Here is a 17,194-nt window from a genome sequence, read left to right on the forward strand (position 1 = left end):
CGAGCCCCCGGCTCTCTAACTGCAAGGGAGTCACTTCACAGGTGGTGAAGTAGGTCTGCAGGTGTGTCTTTCTCTCCTCCTCTCTGTCTTCGCCTCCTCTCTCGATTTCTCTCTGTCCAATCCAGCAACGACATCAACAACAACAATAATAATAACCACAACAAGGGCAACAAAAGGGGACAAAAACAAAGAAAAACAATAAACTATCCACCCACAGATCCAGGGTAGCCAAGTCTTTTGCCTGGGTTCCTCCCAGCCCCTCTATTCAGGGGGGCTGGCTTCAGAGTCCACCCAGGAAGCTGAAAGCTTCTCAAGAGGTGACTCCCCAACAGAGAAGGGGAAACATGGTACTGGACAGGTCAGGAGAAGCAGGCTTGCTTCCGGTATGAGTCAGGAAGGTGCAGTGTCAGTCACTTCATTCAGCCTCGAGCGAGTGTCTACCTGGACACAGTGTGTAGGTCTGGGGGTCACAGCTAAGTCTCAGCAAGCAGGTGCACTAGCAGACACAGTGCCCAGAAGAAATGGCCAACTACCTTCCCTATGAATACTCAGGGACCCTCATGAGCAGAGCCATGACTCTTTGAGATTTCACCCACTTCTGGAAAATGATCAATCAATAGTGTTTTCTTGCATTATCTGAGACAGAGCTTCATTGTCTTGACTCCACTTTACCGTTATTTAGAAGGATGGAATGGGAGCTCTTGAGCAGGCAAGGGTCTCTCTGTTTTGATTATGTTTATGGGCTGGGGAGACAGCAGAATGGTTTTGCAAATATCTTTCATGCCTGAGATTCCAGGGTCCCAGGTTCAGTCCCCAGTACCACCACTGGCCAGAGCTGAGCAGAGCTCTGGTGACTTTCTCTCTCTCTCTCTCTCTCTCATGAAAATAAAAAATAACTGTTCACACTGTGTGTGGTCAGGAGCGGGGGTGGAGTATCATGAAGCCAGTGGCTGTTGGCTGGTTTCACGAGCAAACACAGCGCTAGGTAGCTATGGATTAACACTGCTTGCTGCCAGGTCACTGGGCTCTGACAGCTAGGGTTCCACAACTTTTATAACTTAACATGTGCATGGAGAGGGGAGTCCCCCCGGCCCCCCACCACTTCCCAGCTCTCTGATGAGGTCTGGGGTGAAGGGAGGAGAACCCAGCAGCAGGCCTTTCTCAACCACACAGGGGAGAGAGGGGAGAGATTGGAGGGCACCGGACCTTCTAGCAAGGAAGGGACATCCCCTCAGCCCTGGGGGACAGACAGGGGGCCACAGCTGCCCCAGAGGCCGCTAGGTGATGATGGACATCTCCTCTCGGTCTCTGCTCTCGGACATGGAGCTGATGATGTTCTTCAGGTATTTGATGAACTCCGAGCGGATCTCTTCTGGGTCATCCTCCAGGTTGGAGTGCACCAACTTCAGCTTGTTGAGGGGCGGCGCTGGGAGGGGGAGGGAAGGCCATCAGGCAGGAACATGCCTCAGGGTGCCCTTTCTAGAAAGTTCTGAGTGACCTGGGGTTTGCAGAAGCCAACCTGCTGTATCCTCTGAGGCCTGAACATTAAGCTAGTGTCTTGCCTGTCATAGTGTCACTGAGGAAGATGGGTTGACACACACTGCCACCTGGCAGTGGGACAGCAGCGTGACAAACCACTTTGCAGCTTTTCACTCATGAGAGAGAGAGAGAGACCAAAGCCCTTCCCATGTGATGCCATGTGGGGCTTGAACCTGGGGTGTGTGCCTCCCTACCCCCATGAGCTAGCTCTGCTTTTAGTGTCTGCAGTGTGGCTGGGAAGACAGCCCAGCTGGTAGAACCCAGAACTTGCATTCCTGAGGTGCCAGGTTCGATCCCCAGCATTGCATGTGCCACAGTGATGGGCTGGTGCCCTGTTTGTCTATCTGTCTTTCTCTAATACATCCTTAAAAAACATATGAAAAAGAGGGCTGGGTAGTGGTAGTAATCACTGACATTACCAAGTACAAGGAACCAGGTTCAAGACCCTGCTCACCACCTGCAGAGGAGAGGCTTGAAAAGCAGTGAAGCCAGGCGGTGAAGCAGGTCTGCAGGTGTCTCTTTCTCTCCCTCTTTCTGTCTCTCCTCCTCTCTCCATTTCTCTCTGTCCTATCCAACATCATTAACAACAATAATAACTACAAAAACAATAAAAAAAACCAACAAGGGCAACAAAGGGAAAGTAAATAAATAAATATAAAAAAATTAAAAAGGGAGTCGGGTGGTAGCGCAGCGGGTTAAGTGCGAAGCGCAAGGAGTCTTTCTCTCCTTCTCTCTGTCCTCCTCTCTCCATTTCTCTCTGTCCTATCCAACAGTGATGACATCAGTAACAACAATGATTACAACAACAACAAAACAACAAGGGCAACAAAAGGGAATAAATGTTTTTTAAAATTTTTTTTAAAAAGCAGTGAAGCAGGTCTGCAGGTGTCACTCCTTCTCTCCTCCTATTTCTCCCCTATCCATCTCAATTTCTGTTCTATCAAAAAAAAAAAAAGAGATAGAGAAAGGGGGGGGAATAAAAGTAAAAATGGCCACCATGAGTGGTGAATTCATAAATGCCAACACCAACCCCCAGCGATAACCCTAGTGACAATACAATAATAAATAATAGCGATAGTGATGATAATAGTAATAGCACAAGAACATAAAGAAAAGAACTGCTCCCAGCTAGACAAGAACAAGACTTGGAGCTGGGGCTGGGCCGTCCCTGACAGCAGCCTCAGCGCCTTGGTTGGAGTTTGGTTTCCTGTTTGTCTCTGTGTCTTCCCAGAGCCCTGCTCAGCTCTGGAGGATGGTAGTGCTGGGGATTGAACCTGGTCCCCCCCAGCCTCTCTGCAACGCCCCCTGTGCGCCCCGCCTCACCCAGGGCCAGGTGTCCCCTGTCGCCGCCCGAGCCCGGCTTGTGGTGAGCAACCAGCAGGCAGTGCGCGTCGGGCAGGAACTGGCCCTGCACGAAGCAGGCATACCACGTCTCGATCTCCTTCAGGTGGCTGGGCGTGTCGGCATTGAAGACGATCACCACCCCGTGCGAGTCCTTCATCAGCGCCGGCCAACAGGACTCGAACCTGCGGGGCAGAGGGGCGTTCAGAAGGGGGGCCCCACCTCACCACTGTTGCGAGAACTCTCTCCCCCCTTTCTTTGAATTTCAGAGAGAAACCACAGCACTGCGCCCCCAGCGAGGGGCTGTAGGGGTGCCAGGCGTGCACTCTGCTGGGCCGGCTGTCGCTCTACCCCCACCCCACCCCAGCTACACAACTCAGCAAAGACCCCTTGCGGCTGAAAGACGGTCTTTTACTTAATGAAAGGCATGTTAGGGCGATCGATATATATCCAATACATGGTTTTAAAAAATGTTTTATTTACTTCATATTAAAGAGAGAGAGAGGGAGAGGGAGAGAGAGAGAGAGAGGCTGGCAGCCTGATAGAGGGCACAGCTGATGGAGATTTGATCCCTGGCCTCGAATACGCCAGAGTGATGCTCTGGTCATCTTTCTCATCAGCAACACATAGAACGGAGGGCAGGGCAGAGCCCCTCACGGGTCCATGTGAGGCCCAGGCCTGAGCCAGAAGCCTCAGGGATTGATCGTGACTGAGCTGCTGTTCCCTCTGCAAACAAAGAATGTTGCGTGCTTCTCACAGTTTACAACACAATGGGGGGGGGGGTGAGAGAGAGAATGCAGCACCAGCACAATGGGGGGATGGGAGAGAGGGGAGAGAGAGAAAAAGAGAGAGAGAGAAGGAGCCGCGCAATGGGGGATGGGAGAGAGGGGGAGAGAGAGAGGGAGCAGCACAACGGGGGGTGTGTGAGAGAGAATGTGCAGCACAATGGGGGGTGGGAGAGGGAGGAAGAGAGAGGAGGAGGAGCAGCACAACGGGGGGTTGGGAGAGAGAATGTGCAGCACAATGGGGGGGTGGGAGAGAGAGAGAGAGAGAGAGAGGAGGAGCAGCACAACGGGGGGGGGTGGGGGTGGGAGAGAGAATGTGCAGCACAATGGGGGGGGTGGGAGAGAGAGAGAGAGAGAGAGGAGGAGCAGCACAACGGGGGGGGGTGGGGGTGGGAGAGAGAGAGGAGGAGCAGCACAACGGGGGGGGGTGGGGGTGGGAGAGAGAATGTGCAGCACAATGGGGGGGTGGGAGAGAGAGAGAGAGAGAGGAGGAGCAGCACAACGGGGGGGGGTGGGGGTGGGAGAGAGAATGTGCAGCACAATGGGGGGGTGGGAGAGAGAGAGAGAGAGAGAGGAGGAGCAGCACAACGGGGGTGGGGTGGGGGTGGGAGAGAGAATGTGCAGCACAATGGGGGGGTGGGAGAGAGAGAGAGAGAGAGAGAGGAGGAGCAGCACAACGGGGGGGGTGGGGGTGGGAGAGAGAGAGAGAGAGAGAGAGGAGGAGCAGCACAACGGGGGGGTGGGGGTGGGAGAGAGAATGTGCAGCACAATGGGGGGGTGGGAGAGAGAGAGAGAGAGAGGAGGAGCAGCACAACGGGGGTGGGGTGGGGGTGGGAGAGAGAATGTGCAGCACAATGGGGGGGTGGGAGAGAGAGAGAGAGAGGAGGAGCAGCACAACGGGGGTGGGGTGGGGGTGGGAGAGAGAGAGAGAGAGAGAGAGGAGGAGCAGCACAACGGGGGGGTGGGGGTGGGAGAGAGAATGTGCAGCACAATGGGGGGGTGGGAGAGAGAGAGAGAGAGAGGAGGAGCAGCACAACGGGGGGGGGTGGGGGTGGGAGAGAGAGAGAGAGAGAGGAGGAGCAGCACAACGGGGGGGGTGGGGGTGGGAGAGAGAATGTGCAGCACAATGGGGGGGTGGGAGAGAGAGAGAGAGAGAGGAGGAGCAGCACAACGGGGGGGTGGGGGTGGGAGAGAGAATGTGCAGCACAATGGGGGGGTGGGAGAGAGAGAGAGAGAGAGAGAGAGGAGGAGCAGCACAATGGGGGGGCAGCACAATAGGTCTGCTATTCAGAGTCACCACAAAAGAGAGAAAAGGAGAAAGAAGGGGAAAAAAGAGGTCCAAGAATTAGCTCTTTGGGTGGGTGGGGCATGTGCCCTGATAGACCTGGTTCAAGTCCTGGCGCCAAAAGGGGGGTTGCTATGTTAACAGAGGAAGCTCTCTGCTGTGCTATCTCCCACTCCCCCGTCTCTCCCCCTCTCTCTCCTTGTCTCTCTCTCCCGCTAAGTGAGAAACTGGCCTAGAGTCATGAAGCTCTGTGTGCATGGAGCCTGGTTATATGCTTATGAAAAAGGGAGAGAGAGAAAGACTGGCTCCGGGCAGACGTTTGCTGTTTCCAGTCTCTACATGCGACCTTTACCAATACTTTCCCCCTTATTTTCTTCCTTCTCCCTTTCTTTATTTCTTTCTTTCTTTCTTTCTTTCTTTCTTTCTTTCTTTCTTTCTTTCTGTCTTTCTTGCTTTCTTGCTTTCTTTCTTCCCTTCTTTATGAGAAAGACAGGAGGGGAGAGAGAAAGAACCAGACATCACTCTGGTCCATGTGCTGCTGGAGATTGAACTCAAGACCTCATGCTTGAGAGTCCGATGCTTTATCCACTGCGCCACCTCCCAGACAACTACTTTCTTAGCTCCCTCCCAAACTGGGACCACCTGGTCTGCACTTTCACTTCAGAAAATGCTTCTTGCTCCATTTACAAGAAAGAGGAGGAGGAAGAAGGGGAGGAAGAGGAGGAAGAGAAAGACAGACAGACAGGAAGAAAGAGAGAGGAAAAAAGAAAGAAAGAGAGAATGGAAGGAAGAAAAACGTATTTTGAGGGATAGAGGAGACAGCACAGTGGTTGTGCAATGAGACTCTTCTGCCTGAGGCTCTGAGTTCCCAGGTTCAATCCCAGCACCAACACCAGCAAGAGCTGAGCAGGGCTCTGGTAAAAATAAAATAAAATAAAATAAAAATACTATCATACCCACCCCACCCCCCTTGCTCAGAGTGAGGAAGAAATAAGCCGCAGTTTAGTTGCCCAGCACTGACGCAGCCTCAGTCCTTGGAGAACAGCCTCCCTCTAGCACCTGCTCTAGGACGACACAGTAGCACCTAGTCATAGATAGCAGTCTCTCTGGTCGGTTTTGTATTATGCTGTACATCATTAAAGATCTAAAAACAAAGGTTATACAGTCTTGATGAATCTAAAGTAATTTGCTATTTTGATTCTTCAGAGAGAACTACTAATAAAAAAAATCTAAATGGTAAAAAAAAAAAATACTATCTTAGTTTTAATAATTGACAGGTGACTTCTCCATGTGTCAGACCTCAGTTGTTAAAGTTTTTCTCTTTTAGATGGAGACAGAGAGGCAGAGAGGGAGAGAATGAGAGTCCCCAGCATTGAAGCCTCCTTCAGAGCTGTGAGGGGCAGAACCTGGGCTCGGTCCTGAGTTGCGCACAGGGCAAAGCAGAGCAGCGCACTGTTCGAGCGAGCTTCTTCACTGGCCTTCCAGTCTTTTCCTTAATCACCCTTCTTATGTATTGATCTTTTAAAAATTTTTTGGTATTATCTTTATTTATTTATTGGATAGAGACAGAAATCAAGAGGGGGGGAGATAGAAAGGAAGAGAGACAGAGAGATACCTGCAGCCCTGCTTCACCACTTGCAAAGCTTTCCTCTTGCAGGTGGGGACCAGGGGCTCACACCTGGGTCCTTGAGCACTGTAACTTGTGCTCTCCATCAGGTGTGCCACCACCCGGCTAATGGATAGAGACAGAAATCAAGAGAGAAGAGGGAGACAGACAGCCCTTGTGAAGCTTCCCCTCTGCAGGTGGGGGCTGGGGGCTTGAACCACAGTCCTTGCCCCTCATAGCCTCTGTGCTCTGCGGGGGCACCACCACCCTACCCTTGCCCCCAGCAGTTGCGTCCCCTCTAACTCGGTTAGGCCTGACATATGCTGGGGAGCGGCCGAGTGCTGGGTGCTGGCGGCTGCTGTTACTATTCTTTTTGTTTTCTTCTAATATTTTATTTATTAACGAGAGATATAAGAGGGAGGGAGAAAGAGAAAGAACCAGATATCACTCTGGTACATGTGTGGCTGGGGATCTCATGCTTGAGACACCAACATTTCATCCACTGTGCCACCTCCCGGACCACTACTATTATTCTTTTTAACTAGTTTATTTGGGGGAGGGGCTGAGAACCAGGGCCTCACATGCAGTGCCTGGGACCGAACCCAGGGCCCTCAGACGCGCCCGTGCTCCTCCCTGAGCAGCCCCCCCCCACCGCAAAGCCCCCGGGAGACGCACTTGGGGTCACCGCCGCAGTCCCACAGCTCGAACTCACAGCCTGCACCTCTGCTGGTGCCCGTCACCTGCGGGTTCTCGAATTCCAGGATCCTGAAAAGCAGGACAGGGCTGCGAGTGTGCCGGGTCCGGGCTGGGGGGCGGGGACCAGCACCTGGGCCCTCCCAGAACCCCAGGCTCACCTCACTCCCTGGGTCGGGCTGTGCTCCGTGATCTCGGAGGACTCCGTCAGGAAGTTGGCCAGCACGCTTTTGCCGCTCTGTGAAGAGGAGGGTGGGGAAAGGCCTTTGAGAGAACTGTGCACAGGCCGAGTGCTGGTGCTAGGTGCTCTCTCGGTGCTGGGACCCACGGAGCACGGGCCACGCTCTGGGTGGCTCTGCCCCTGGCCTGGTCATGTCTCTCTCTTTCCCTCGCTCCGCAAAGTCATCCCTGAACTGGGCCCCACCAGCTCTGAGGCCCCTTCCAGCTAACACAGGTGACAGCCGTTCCTGGCAGAGAGACCAGCAGCACCCAGCCTGGCAGGTTGGGGCCCACACCACATGGGAGGTGCTTTGGCACCAGAGGAAGCTCATGTGCTGTGATTTCTCTCCCTCTCTCCATCTGAATGAAGAAGTGGCCTAGAGTGGTGAGATCATGCATTTTGGGCGGCCTGCCTCCCCCCGCCCCACACACACACACACCAGCCCTCCTGCAGCCTCACACACTCAGTCACACCAGAGAACACAGCATCTAGCGCCCTTACTTGTGGGGCTCACAAATGTTTCTCTACACCCAGGCCAACAGCCTGATGAGTGTGGCCAGTCTCCTGGGGCTGGGATCCGTCTCCAGGGTGGGGGATGCAGATTCAGAAACTGTGCTGCACCTGCCTTGTTGGGTGAATCAACAAATAGCTCCAGTGCTCAGGGAAATGGCTCTGTGATAGGTTCGATTTCCTGCACTGCAAGAGCCAGAGTGATGCTCTGGTCTCTCTCTCAATAGTAAAAACATCTTTAAAAATGTAGCTCTATGGAATTGGGTGGTAGCACAGTGGTTTAAGCGCACGTGGCGCACAACACAAGGACCGGCATAAGGATCCCAGTTCAAGCCACCGGCTCCCTACCTGCAGAGGAATCGCTTCACAGGCGGTGAAGCAGGTCTGCAGGTGTCTTTTTCTCCCCGTCTCTGTCTTCCCTCCTCTCTCCATTTCTCTCTGTCCTATCCAACAATGACGACAACAATAATAACTACAACAAAAAGACAACTAGGGCAACAAAAGGGAATAAATAAATAAATAAATAAATAAAATTTTTAAAGATTTTATTTATTTATTTATGAGAAAGATAGGGGAGAGAGAGAAAGAACCAGACATCACTCTGGTACATGTGCTGCCAGGGATTGAACTCAGGACCTCATGCTTGAGAGTCTAGTGCCTTAGCCACTGCGCCACCTCCTGGACCACATAAATAATTTTTTTAAAAATTTTTTATTTATAAATATTTTTAAAAAGTAGCTCTAGTCACAAGACCACTCTAGTCTCTCTCTTTCTCTTGCCTCCAGGGTTATCGCTGGGGCTCAGTGCCAGCACTACGAATCCACCACTCCTGGCAGCTACTTTCCCCATTTTATTGGATAGGGCAGAGAGAAATTGAGAGAGGAGGGGGGAGATAGAGAGACACGTGTAGACCTGCTTTGCTGCTTGTGAAGCATCCCCCTGCAGGGGGGGGAGTTGAGGGCTTGAACCTGGATCCTTGTGCAGGACCTTGCACTTCAAACTATGTGCACTTAACCAGGTGCGCCCCCACCCGCCCCGACCCCTCAGTCAAGTCTCAAAGGTGCAGATTAGGGGCTTGAATAAAACTGACATGACGGGTCAGGGTGCTAGCATAGTGATTTTCATGCCTGAGACTCTGAGGTCCCAGGTTCAATTCCCGGCATCACCATCAGCCAGAGCTGAGCAGAGTTCTGGTGTATCTCTCTCATTGCAATTATATATATATATATATTAATATATATATTAAATGAACTAAAGCAGGATGACGACATGGGCAGGTTTTGCTGAGCGATCAGAGGAGGGCCAATAGGATAAACCGAGACTGAAAATGACAACAGATAAGCCAAGGTTCGAGCATCCAGTCCCCACGTGCAGGGGGGAAACTTCACAGGTGGTGGAGCAGGGCTGCAGGTCTCTCTCTCCCTCTCTAGCTCCCCTCCCCTCTCAGTTTCTGTCTCTATCCAATAATAAATAAGTAAAAAAAAATATTTGATTTATTTATTTTGCCTTTTGTTGCCCTTGTTGTCTTTTTTTTATTGTTGTAATTATTATTGCTGTAGTTATTACTGATGTCGTTGTTGGATGGGACAGAGAGAAATGGAGAGAGGAGGGAAGACAGAGAGGGGGAGAAAAAGACACCTGCAGACCTGCTTCAACCCCTGTGAAGTGACTCCCCTGCAGGTGGGGAGCCGGAGGCTCGAACCGGGATACTTACGATGGTCTTTGCGCTTTGTGCCACATGCGCTTAACCCACTGCACTACCACCCGACTCCCAGTAAAAATATTTTTTAAAAAATAACTCTTTGGGGGTCGGGTAGTAGCGCAGCAGGTTAAGCGCACATGGCACCAAGTGCAAGGACTGGCGTAAAGATCCCGGTTCGAGCTCCCGGCTCCCCACCTGCAGGGGAGTCACTTCACAAGTGGTGAAGCAGGTCTGCAGGTGTCTGTCTCTCACTCCTCCTCCCCTCTCCATTTCTCTCTGTTCTACCCAACAACAATGACAACAGTAACAACAATAATAATAACCACAACAACAATAAAACAAGGGCAAAAAAAAGAGGAAAAATAAGCCTCCAGGAACTCATGGTGTAGGCACCCAGCAAGTCCCAGCAATAACCTTAGCGGTAAAAAAACAAACAAACAAAAACTATTTTTCCCAGAGCACTGCCTCAGCTCTGGCTGATGGCGGTGCTGGAGACTGAACCTGGGACCTTGGAGTCTCAAGCATGAGAGTTTCTTTGTAAACCACTATGCTGTCTCTCTGCTCCTGTGCTTCTTTGCCTTTTCCTAGTCTGTGCACATTATGAGGACACATGAGCGTCATGAACACAGGTGTGAACACAGGAACTTGCCTGGTTTGTTTAACTGCCTCACAGCTATTCAAGCTAGAATGTGTCTTGGTTTATGGGGACATTCTTCTCTTTTTAAAAATTTGTCATACTTATTTATTCCCTTTTGTTGCCCTTGTTTTATTGTTGTAGTTATTACTGATGTCGTTGTTGTTGGATGGGACAGAGAGAAATGGAGAGAGGAGGGGAAGACGGAGAGGGGGAGAGAAAGATAGACACCGGGATCCCTACACCAGTCCTTGTATTTTGCACCACCTGCGCTTAACCCGCTGCGCAAACACCCAACTCCCAGGGACATTATTCTTGTCTTGGTGGGCATCTGGGGTGTTTCCTGCTGTTCACCACTGAGCACACACAACTCATCTGGAGCCTCGACTGGGGGCTCTGGGGAGCCAGGCCCATCTTGACAGCCGTCACTGTTCTATAGACCCATGAGCAGACCTGGCATCCGTTCCCCTACACATCATCACGCCGAGTGGTACTGATCTTGTAAAATTTTTATTCTATGTGTTTATTGGGGAGAAGCAGAGAGAAATCAATAGGGGAGGGGAAGACAGAGAGGGAGAGGGACAGAGACACCGGCAGCCCTGCTTCACCACTCATGAAGCTTCCCCCTGCCGGTGGGACTGAGGGCTTGAACCCAGGTCCTTGTGCACTCTTGCCTGTGGCTTTACCCAGTGCACCACCAGCTGGCCCCTGATCTTGTAAACTTTTCTCATCTAATCTGATGGCTGAACAATTGTCCTTCTGTTCTGTGTTCCATTGACAATGAGGCTAAGCACAGTTTCTGCTATCAAGTAAGTGTATTATATATTCCTGTGTCTTTTGGTTTTTCTGTTATGTCTTTTTGTTTTTTAGATTTTTACTTACTATTGAATAGAGGCAGAGAGAAATTGAGAAGGGAGATAAAAAGGAAGAGAGACAGAGAGACACCGGCAGCCCTGCTTCACCACTCGTGAAGCTTTTCTCCTTGTGGGTGGGGACCAGGACCTTGAGCCATGTCTTCATACTGACTTTACAATGTCCTTTGTTTCTGCCACCTGGACATACCACCATCCTTGTATTATGTTTTGTTGACACTGGCCCCCCCCACCCCAGCTGTATCCTTGCTGTCCTCTCTGCTTATTTATTTATTTTCTAGAGCCCTGCTCATTTACAGCTGATGGTGGTGCCAGGGATTGAACCTGGGACCTTGGAGCCTCATGCCTATGAGTCTGCTGCATAACCATTATGCTGCCTCCCCAGTCCCTAAGGTTTCTTTTTCTTCTGCTACTGGGTTTATCACTGGGGTTTGGTGTCAGCACTATGAATCTACTGCTCCCATTGGCCATTTTTTTTCCTCCTTTCTTTCTTCTTCTCTATTTTTTTACTGAATAGATTAGAGGAAAGTTGAGAGAGGAGGAGATTTAGAGGGAGAAAGAGCCTGGCTTTACCACAAGTGAAGTATCCCTTCTACAGGTCGGGGGTGTGTGGTGGTGGGCGCTTGAACCCAGGTCCAAGTGCATGAGAATGTGTGTACTTAACCAGTGTGCCACCGCTGACCCCCCCCCCCAGGTTTCTTTCTTTCTTTTTTTTGCTTCCAGGGTTATCACTGTGGCTCCATGCCAACACTACAGCTCCACTGCTCCTGGAGGCTATTTTTTCACTCGTTTGTTGCCCTTTTTTTTTTTTTTTTAAACATGGAACACCTCTACTTTTTTTTTTTTTAAAGATTTATTTATTAATGAGAAAGATAGGAGGAGAAAGAAAGAACCAGACATCACTCTGGTACATGTGCTGCCAGGGATTGAACTCAGGACCTCATGCTTGAGAGTCCAATGCTTTATCCACTACGCCATCTCCTGGACCACTTGTTGCCCTTGTTGCGGTGGTTGTTATTGTCATTGCTGTTGATATTGGTGGATAGGACAGAGAGAAATGGAGAGAGGAGGGGAGAAAGAGAGAGGGAGACAGAAAGATAAGACACCTGCAGACCTGCTCCACCACCTGTGAAACGACCCCCCTGCAGGTGGAGAGCCCAGGGCTCCAACCCGGATCCTTGCATTTTGTGCCATGTGCGCTTAATCCGCTGCGCTAACACCCAGCTCCCTCCAAGGTTTCTTTCCGCGTTGTGTAGAAGCATAGTTCCTGCTGCCCGGGAGGAGGTGCAGTGGGTGAAGCACTAGATGCTCAGACACGAGTTGCTACGTTCCATCCATGGCAACACATGTGCCAGAGAGATGATCTGCCTCTCTGCCTCTCTCTCTCTCTCGCTCATAAATAAATAGATCTTAAGAAAAAAATAATAAAAGCAAAGAAGACATGCTTTCTTTCCACAAAACTGAGTTCTCACCATGGGCAAAATGCACACTCTCAGGTTACACCCCCCCATGATCTCTAAGGGAGGGTCCCGGGAGGGCTTTCACATCAGGACTCTGGGTGGCAGTGAAGGTGGAGCACGTTCAATCACCAGGACTTTTTACAGTTCTTACCTGTCCAGTTTTAGCCTGCGTATGTGACATTCTCTTCCTTCCTTTTTATTTTTTAATTTAATTAGTTTTTAAATTTAATTTAATAATAATAATAATATTATTATTTTACCAAATCGCTGTTCAGTTCTGGCTGATGGTGGTTCTGGGAACTGAACCTGGGAGCTCCGAGCCGCAGGCAGAAGAAGTTTTGGGTTTTTTTTTTTTTTGCCTCCAGGGTTATCGCTGGGGCTCGGTGCCAGCACTATGAATCCACTGCTGCTGGAGGCCATTTCCCCCCCCCTCCTTTTTTTGCCTTTGTTGTTTATCATTGTTGTTGTTATTGCATAGGACAGAGAGAAATGGAAGACAGAGAGGGGAGAGAAAGATAGACACCTGCAGACCTGCTTCACCGCCTGTGAAGGGACAGCCCTGCAGGTGGGGAGCCGGGGATCCTTGCACTTCGCGCCATGTGTGCTTAACCCGGTGCGCCACCGCCTGCCCCCCCCCCCGTCTTTTTATTTATTTATTTTTTTTGCAGAACCACGATGCTGTCTCCCCAGCCGTACACGTCATTTCTAATTTATTTTTGCGATCAAGAGGCAAGGGAGAGAGAGATCAATGCATCCAGGCCTCCTGCAAGGCCGCCGTCATTCTGGGGCTCAACCACGTGCGCAGGTGACCCCGCGACCCCAGCCCGCGGGGCACCTCCTGAGTGGACGGTCCCCGCACCTGACACCTGTACGGCTCCCCGGCGAGCTCAGCACCCACAGGGCAGATTGCGGGATGCGGGGCGCAGCCGAGAGCCCCGGGGTGCGGCCCTGCAACCACTTCCACCCCGGCCCCCGCCAGCCCCCCCTCCCCCGGCCTGGTCCCCCGGCCTGGAAGCCCCGACACTAAAGTGAGGCCAGAGGAGCACATCTGGGGCTGCGGGTCCCATCTCTCGTGGGGGTTCCCCACGCCGATTGCGGTCCCCTCGGCGCCCCAGGCCCCGGCCTCACCTCACAGGGCCCCACGAAGAGGATCTTGGCCTTGAGCATCGCGGTCAGCCGCCCTCAGGCTTCAACCAGCCCAACCCCGAGCGGCCAGAGCCAGCCGTAGTCGTGGCGGAGCTGAAGCCACGGCGCTGATTGGCCGCCTCGTCTCCATGGAGACACGGAGCGTGTCGCGGGGACTGACGGTAAGGGGCGTGTCCAGCCGGGAGTGGGCGTGTCCTCGCGGAAAGATGGCTGCCGGCCGGCGGGGCGGTGGGAGTGGGGTTCGCGGTGCAGGTGGGGGTGAAAGGGCTGGGAGGGAAGCGAAAGACAAAAAATGAAAACAAAAAATAAGTGGTCCGGGAGGTGGTGCAGTGGATAAAGTATTGGATTCTTAACCATGAGGTCCTGAGTTCGATCCCTGGCAACACATGTACCAAAGTAATGTCTGGTTCATTCTCTCCTCCTATCTCTCTCATGAATAAATAAATACATTAAAATAATAATAAGGGGTCGGGCGGTAGTGCAGCGGGCTGAGCGCACGTGGCACAAAGCGCAAGGACCTGCTCAAGGATCATGGTTCTGGTCCCCAGCTCTCCACCTGCAGGGGGGATGAAGCAGGTGGTGAAGCGGGTCTGCAGTTGTCTGTCTTTCTCTCCCCCTCTCTGTCTTCCCCTCCTCTCTCCATTTCTGTCTGCCCTATCTAACAACGAGGATATCAATAACAACAACAGTAATAACTACAACAATAACAAGGGCAACAAAAGGGGGGAAATTAAATAATAATAATAAATGGGGCCCGACCCGCTTCTGAGTCCAGAACCCCGGCAAGCAAAGTGAGTGTCCGGGAGAGGGCAGAAGTGAGGGCCCCCCCATCCCTCCCGTTCTCCCCTGGTACACTACACTGTCTACGTTGCAGGTCTGGATGCTGTTTGTCCCCCACGAGCCCCCCCACATCTGCATGGAGAGGCCCCTTCATGCCATCACCACCTATAGGAGCTTTTCACCCTGTTAAGTCCTATACCATATATAATCTTTTCTCTTTAAGATCATGTCTATCTTTTTAAAACTTTATTTTGCAGAGAGTAGGATAGAGACTGGGAGGGAAGGATAGAAAGGGACATAAACAACCTCAGCACTGTTTTGCTGCTCCTGAAACATCACCCCTGCAGGTGGAGATTAGGGGCTTAAATGTGAGTCCTTGCTCAGTGTAATATATGTGTTCTATCAGGTGGACCACCGCTCAGCCGCGTCTTTTTTTATTTTTAGTTTTTAAATATTTATTTATGCTTTTGTTGCCCTTGTTTTATTGTAGCTATTATTGATGTCGTCGTTGTTAGAACAGAGAGAAATGGAGAGAGGAGGGGAAGACAGAGAAGGGGAGAGAAAGACACCTGCAAACCTGTTTCACCAACTGTGAAGCGACTTCCCTGCAGGAGGGGAGCCAGGGGCTCCCACCGGCATCCTAACGTGGGTCCTTGCACTTTGCGCCATGTGCGTTTAATCCGCGTTACCGCCCAACTTCCCCCTATTTTGTTTTTAAAGATAAGTAAATCATTTAAAATATTATTTATAGGGAGTCGGGCGGTAGCGCAGGTATCTTTATCTCCCCCTCTCTGTCTTCCTCTCCTCTCTCCATTTCTCTCTGTCCTATCTAACAACGATGACATCAATAATAACAATAACTACAACAACAATAAAACAAGGGCAATGAAACGAATCCAATTACAAAGAAGACTAAGGCAAGTATAAACCTATGGGACTACATCAAATTGAAAAGCTTCTTCACAGCAAAAGAAACCACTACCCAAACCAAGAGACCCCTCATAGAATGGGAGATCTTTACATGCCATATATCAGACAAGAGTTTAATAACCAACATATATAAAGAGCTTGCCAAACTCAAAAACAAGACAACAAATAACCCCATCCAAAAATGGGAGAAGGACATGGACAGAATATTCACCACAGAAGAGATCCAAAAGGCCGAGAAACACATGAAAAAATGCTCCAAGTCTCTGATTGTCAGAGAAATACAAATAAAGACAACAACAAGATACCACTTCACTCCTGTGAGAATGACATACATCAGAAAAGGTAACAGCAACAAATGCTGGAGAGGGTGTGGGGTCAAAGGAACCCTCCTACACTGCTGGTGAGAATGTCAGTTTGTCCAACCTCTGTGGAGAACAGTCTGGAGAACTCTCAGAAGGCTAGAAATGGAACTATCCTATGACCCTGCAATTCCTCTCCTGGGGATATATCCTAAGGAACCCAACATATCCATCCAAAAAGATCTGTGTACACATATGTTCTTGGCAGCACAATTTGTAATAGCCAAAACCTGGAAGCAACCCAGGTGTCCAACAACAGATGAGTGGCTGAGCAAGTTGTGGTATATATACACAATGGAATACTACTCGGCTGTAAAAAAAAGGTGACTTCACCATTTTCAGCCGATTTTGGATGGACCTTGAAAAAATCATGTTGAGTGAAATAAGTCAGAAACAGAAAGATGAATATGGGATGATCTCACTCTCAGGCAGAAGTTGAAAAACAAGATCAGAAAAGAAAACAGAAGTAGAACCTGAAATGGAATTGGCATATCTCACCAAAGTAAAAGACTCTGGGGTGGGTGGGTGGGGAGAATACAGGTCCAAGAAGGATTCAGAGGACCTAGTGGGGGTTGTATTGTTATATGGGAAACTGGGGAATGTTATGCATGTACAAACCATTGTATTTACTGTTGAATGTAAAACATTAATCCCCCAATTAAAAAAATCAGATTAAAAAAAAAAAGGGCAATAAAAGGGAACATAAATATTTAAAAAATTATTTATGGGGGCCGGACAGTAGTGCAGCGGGTTAAGCGCACATGGCGCAAATCTCAAAGACCAGCGTAAGGATTCTGGTTCCAGCTCCCGGCTCCCCAACTGTAGGGGGGTCGCTTTACGAGCGATGAAGCAGGTCTGCAGGTGTCTATCTTTCTCTCCCCCTCTCTGTCTTCCCCTCCTCTCTCCATTTCTCTCTGTCCTATCCCACAACAACAATAACCACAACAACAATAAAACAAGAGTAACAAATGGGAAAAGGAAAAAAAAAAAAAAAGGCCTCTAGGAGCAGTGGATTCATGGTGCAGGCACCGAGCCCAGCAATAACCCTGGAGGTGGGAATCGGGTGGTAGTGCAGTGGGTTAAGCGCAGCTGGCGCAAAGTGCAAGGGTCAGAGCAACAATCCTGGTTCGAGCCCCCAGCTCCCCACCTGCAGGGGAGTTGCTTCAGAAGCAGTGAAGCAGGTCTGTAGGTGTCTATCTTTCTCTCCCCCTCTCTGTCTTCCCCTCCTCTCTCCATTTCTCTCTGTCCTATCCAACAACAGCAACATCAATAACTACAACAGGGCAACAAAAAGAGGGGAATAAATAAATTTAAAAGTTATTTATTCATTTA

At 50.4% G+C, this 17,194-nt stretch overlaps 1 protein-coding gene across 1 annotated transcript; it reads right to left on the bottom strand.

Moving 5' to 3' along the window:
• Positions 1 to 1,035: 1,035 nt before the first annotated feature.
• IFT22 (intraflagellar transport 22) lies at positions 1,036 to 13,928 on the bottom strand. The gene is made up of 5 exons (XM_007517933.3): positions 13,776 to 13,928; positions 7,411 to 7,487; positions 7,232 to 7,321; positions 2,863 to 3,065; positions 1,036 to 1,426 (listed from the first exon to the last, which is right to left on the bottom strand). The coding sequence occupies exons 1-5, from the start codon at positions 13,812 to 13,814 to the stop codon at positions 1,278 to 1,280; spliced, it is 558 nt and encodes a 185-aa protein (XP_007517995.1). The 5' UTR covers positions 13,815 to 13,928; the 3' UTR covers positions 1,036 to 1,277.
• Positions 13,929 to 17,194: the final 3,266 nt, after the last annotated feature.

The sequence above is a fragment of the Erinaceus europaeus genome, chromosome 15, assembly GCF_950295315.1.
Source record: "Erinaceus europaeus chromosome 15, mEriEur2.1, whole genome shotgun sequence".
Classification (NCBI taxonomy): domain Eukaryota; kingdom Metazoa; phylum Chordata; class Mammalia; order Eulipotyphla; family Erinaceidae; genus Erinaceus; species Erinaceus europaeus.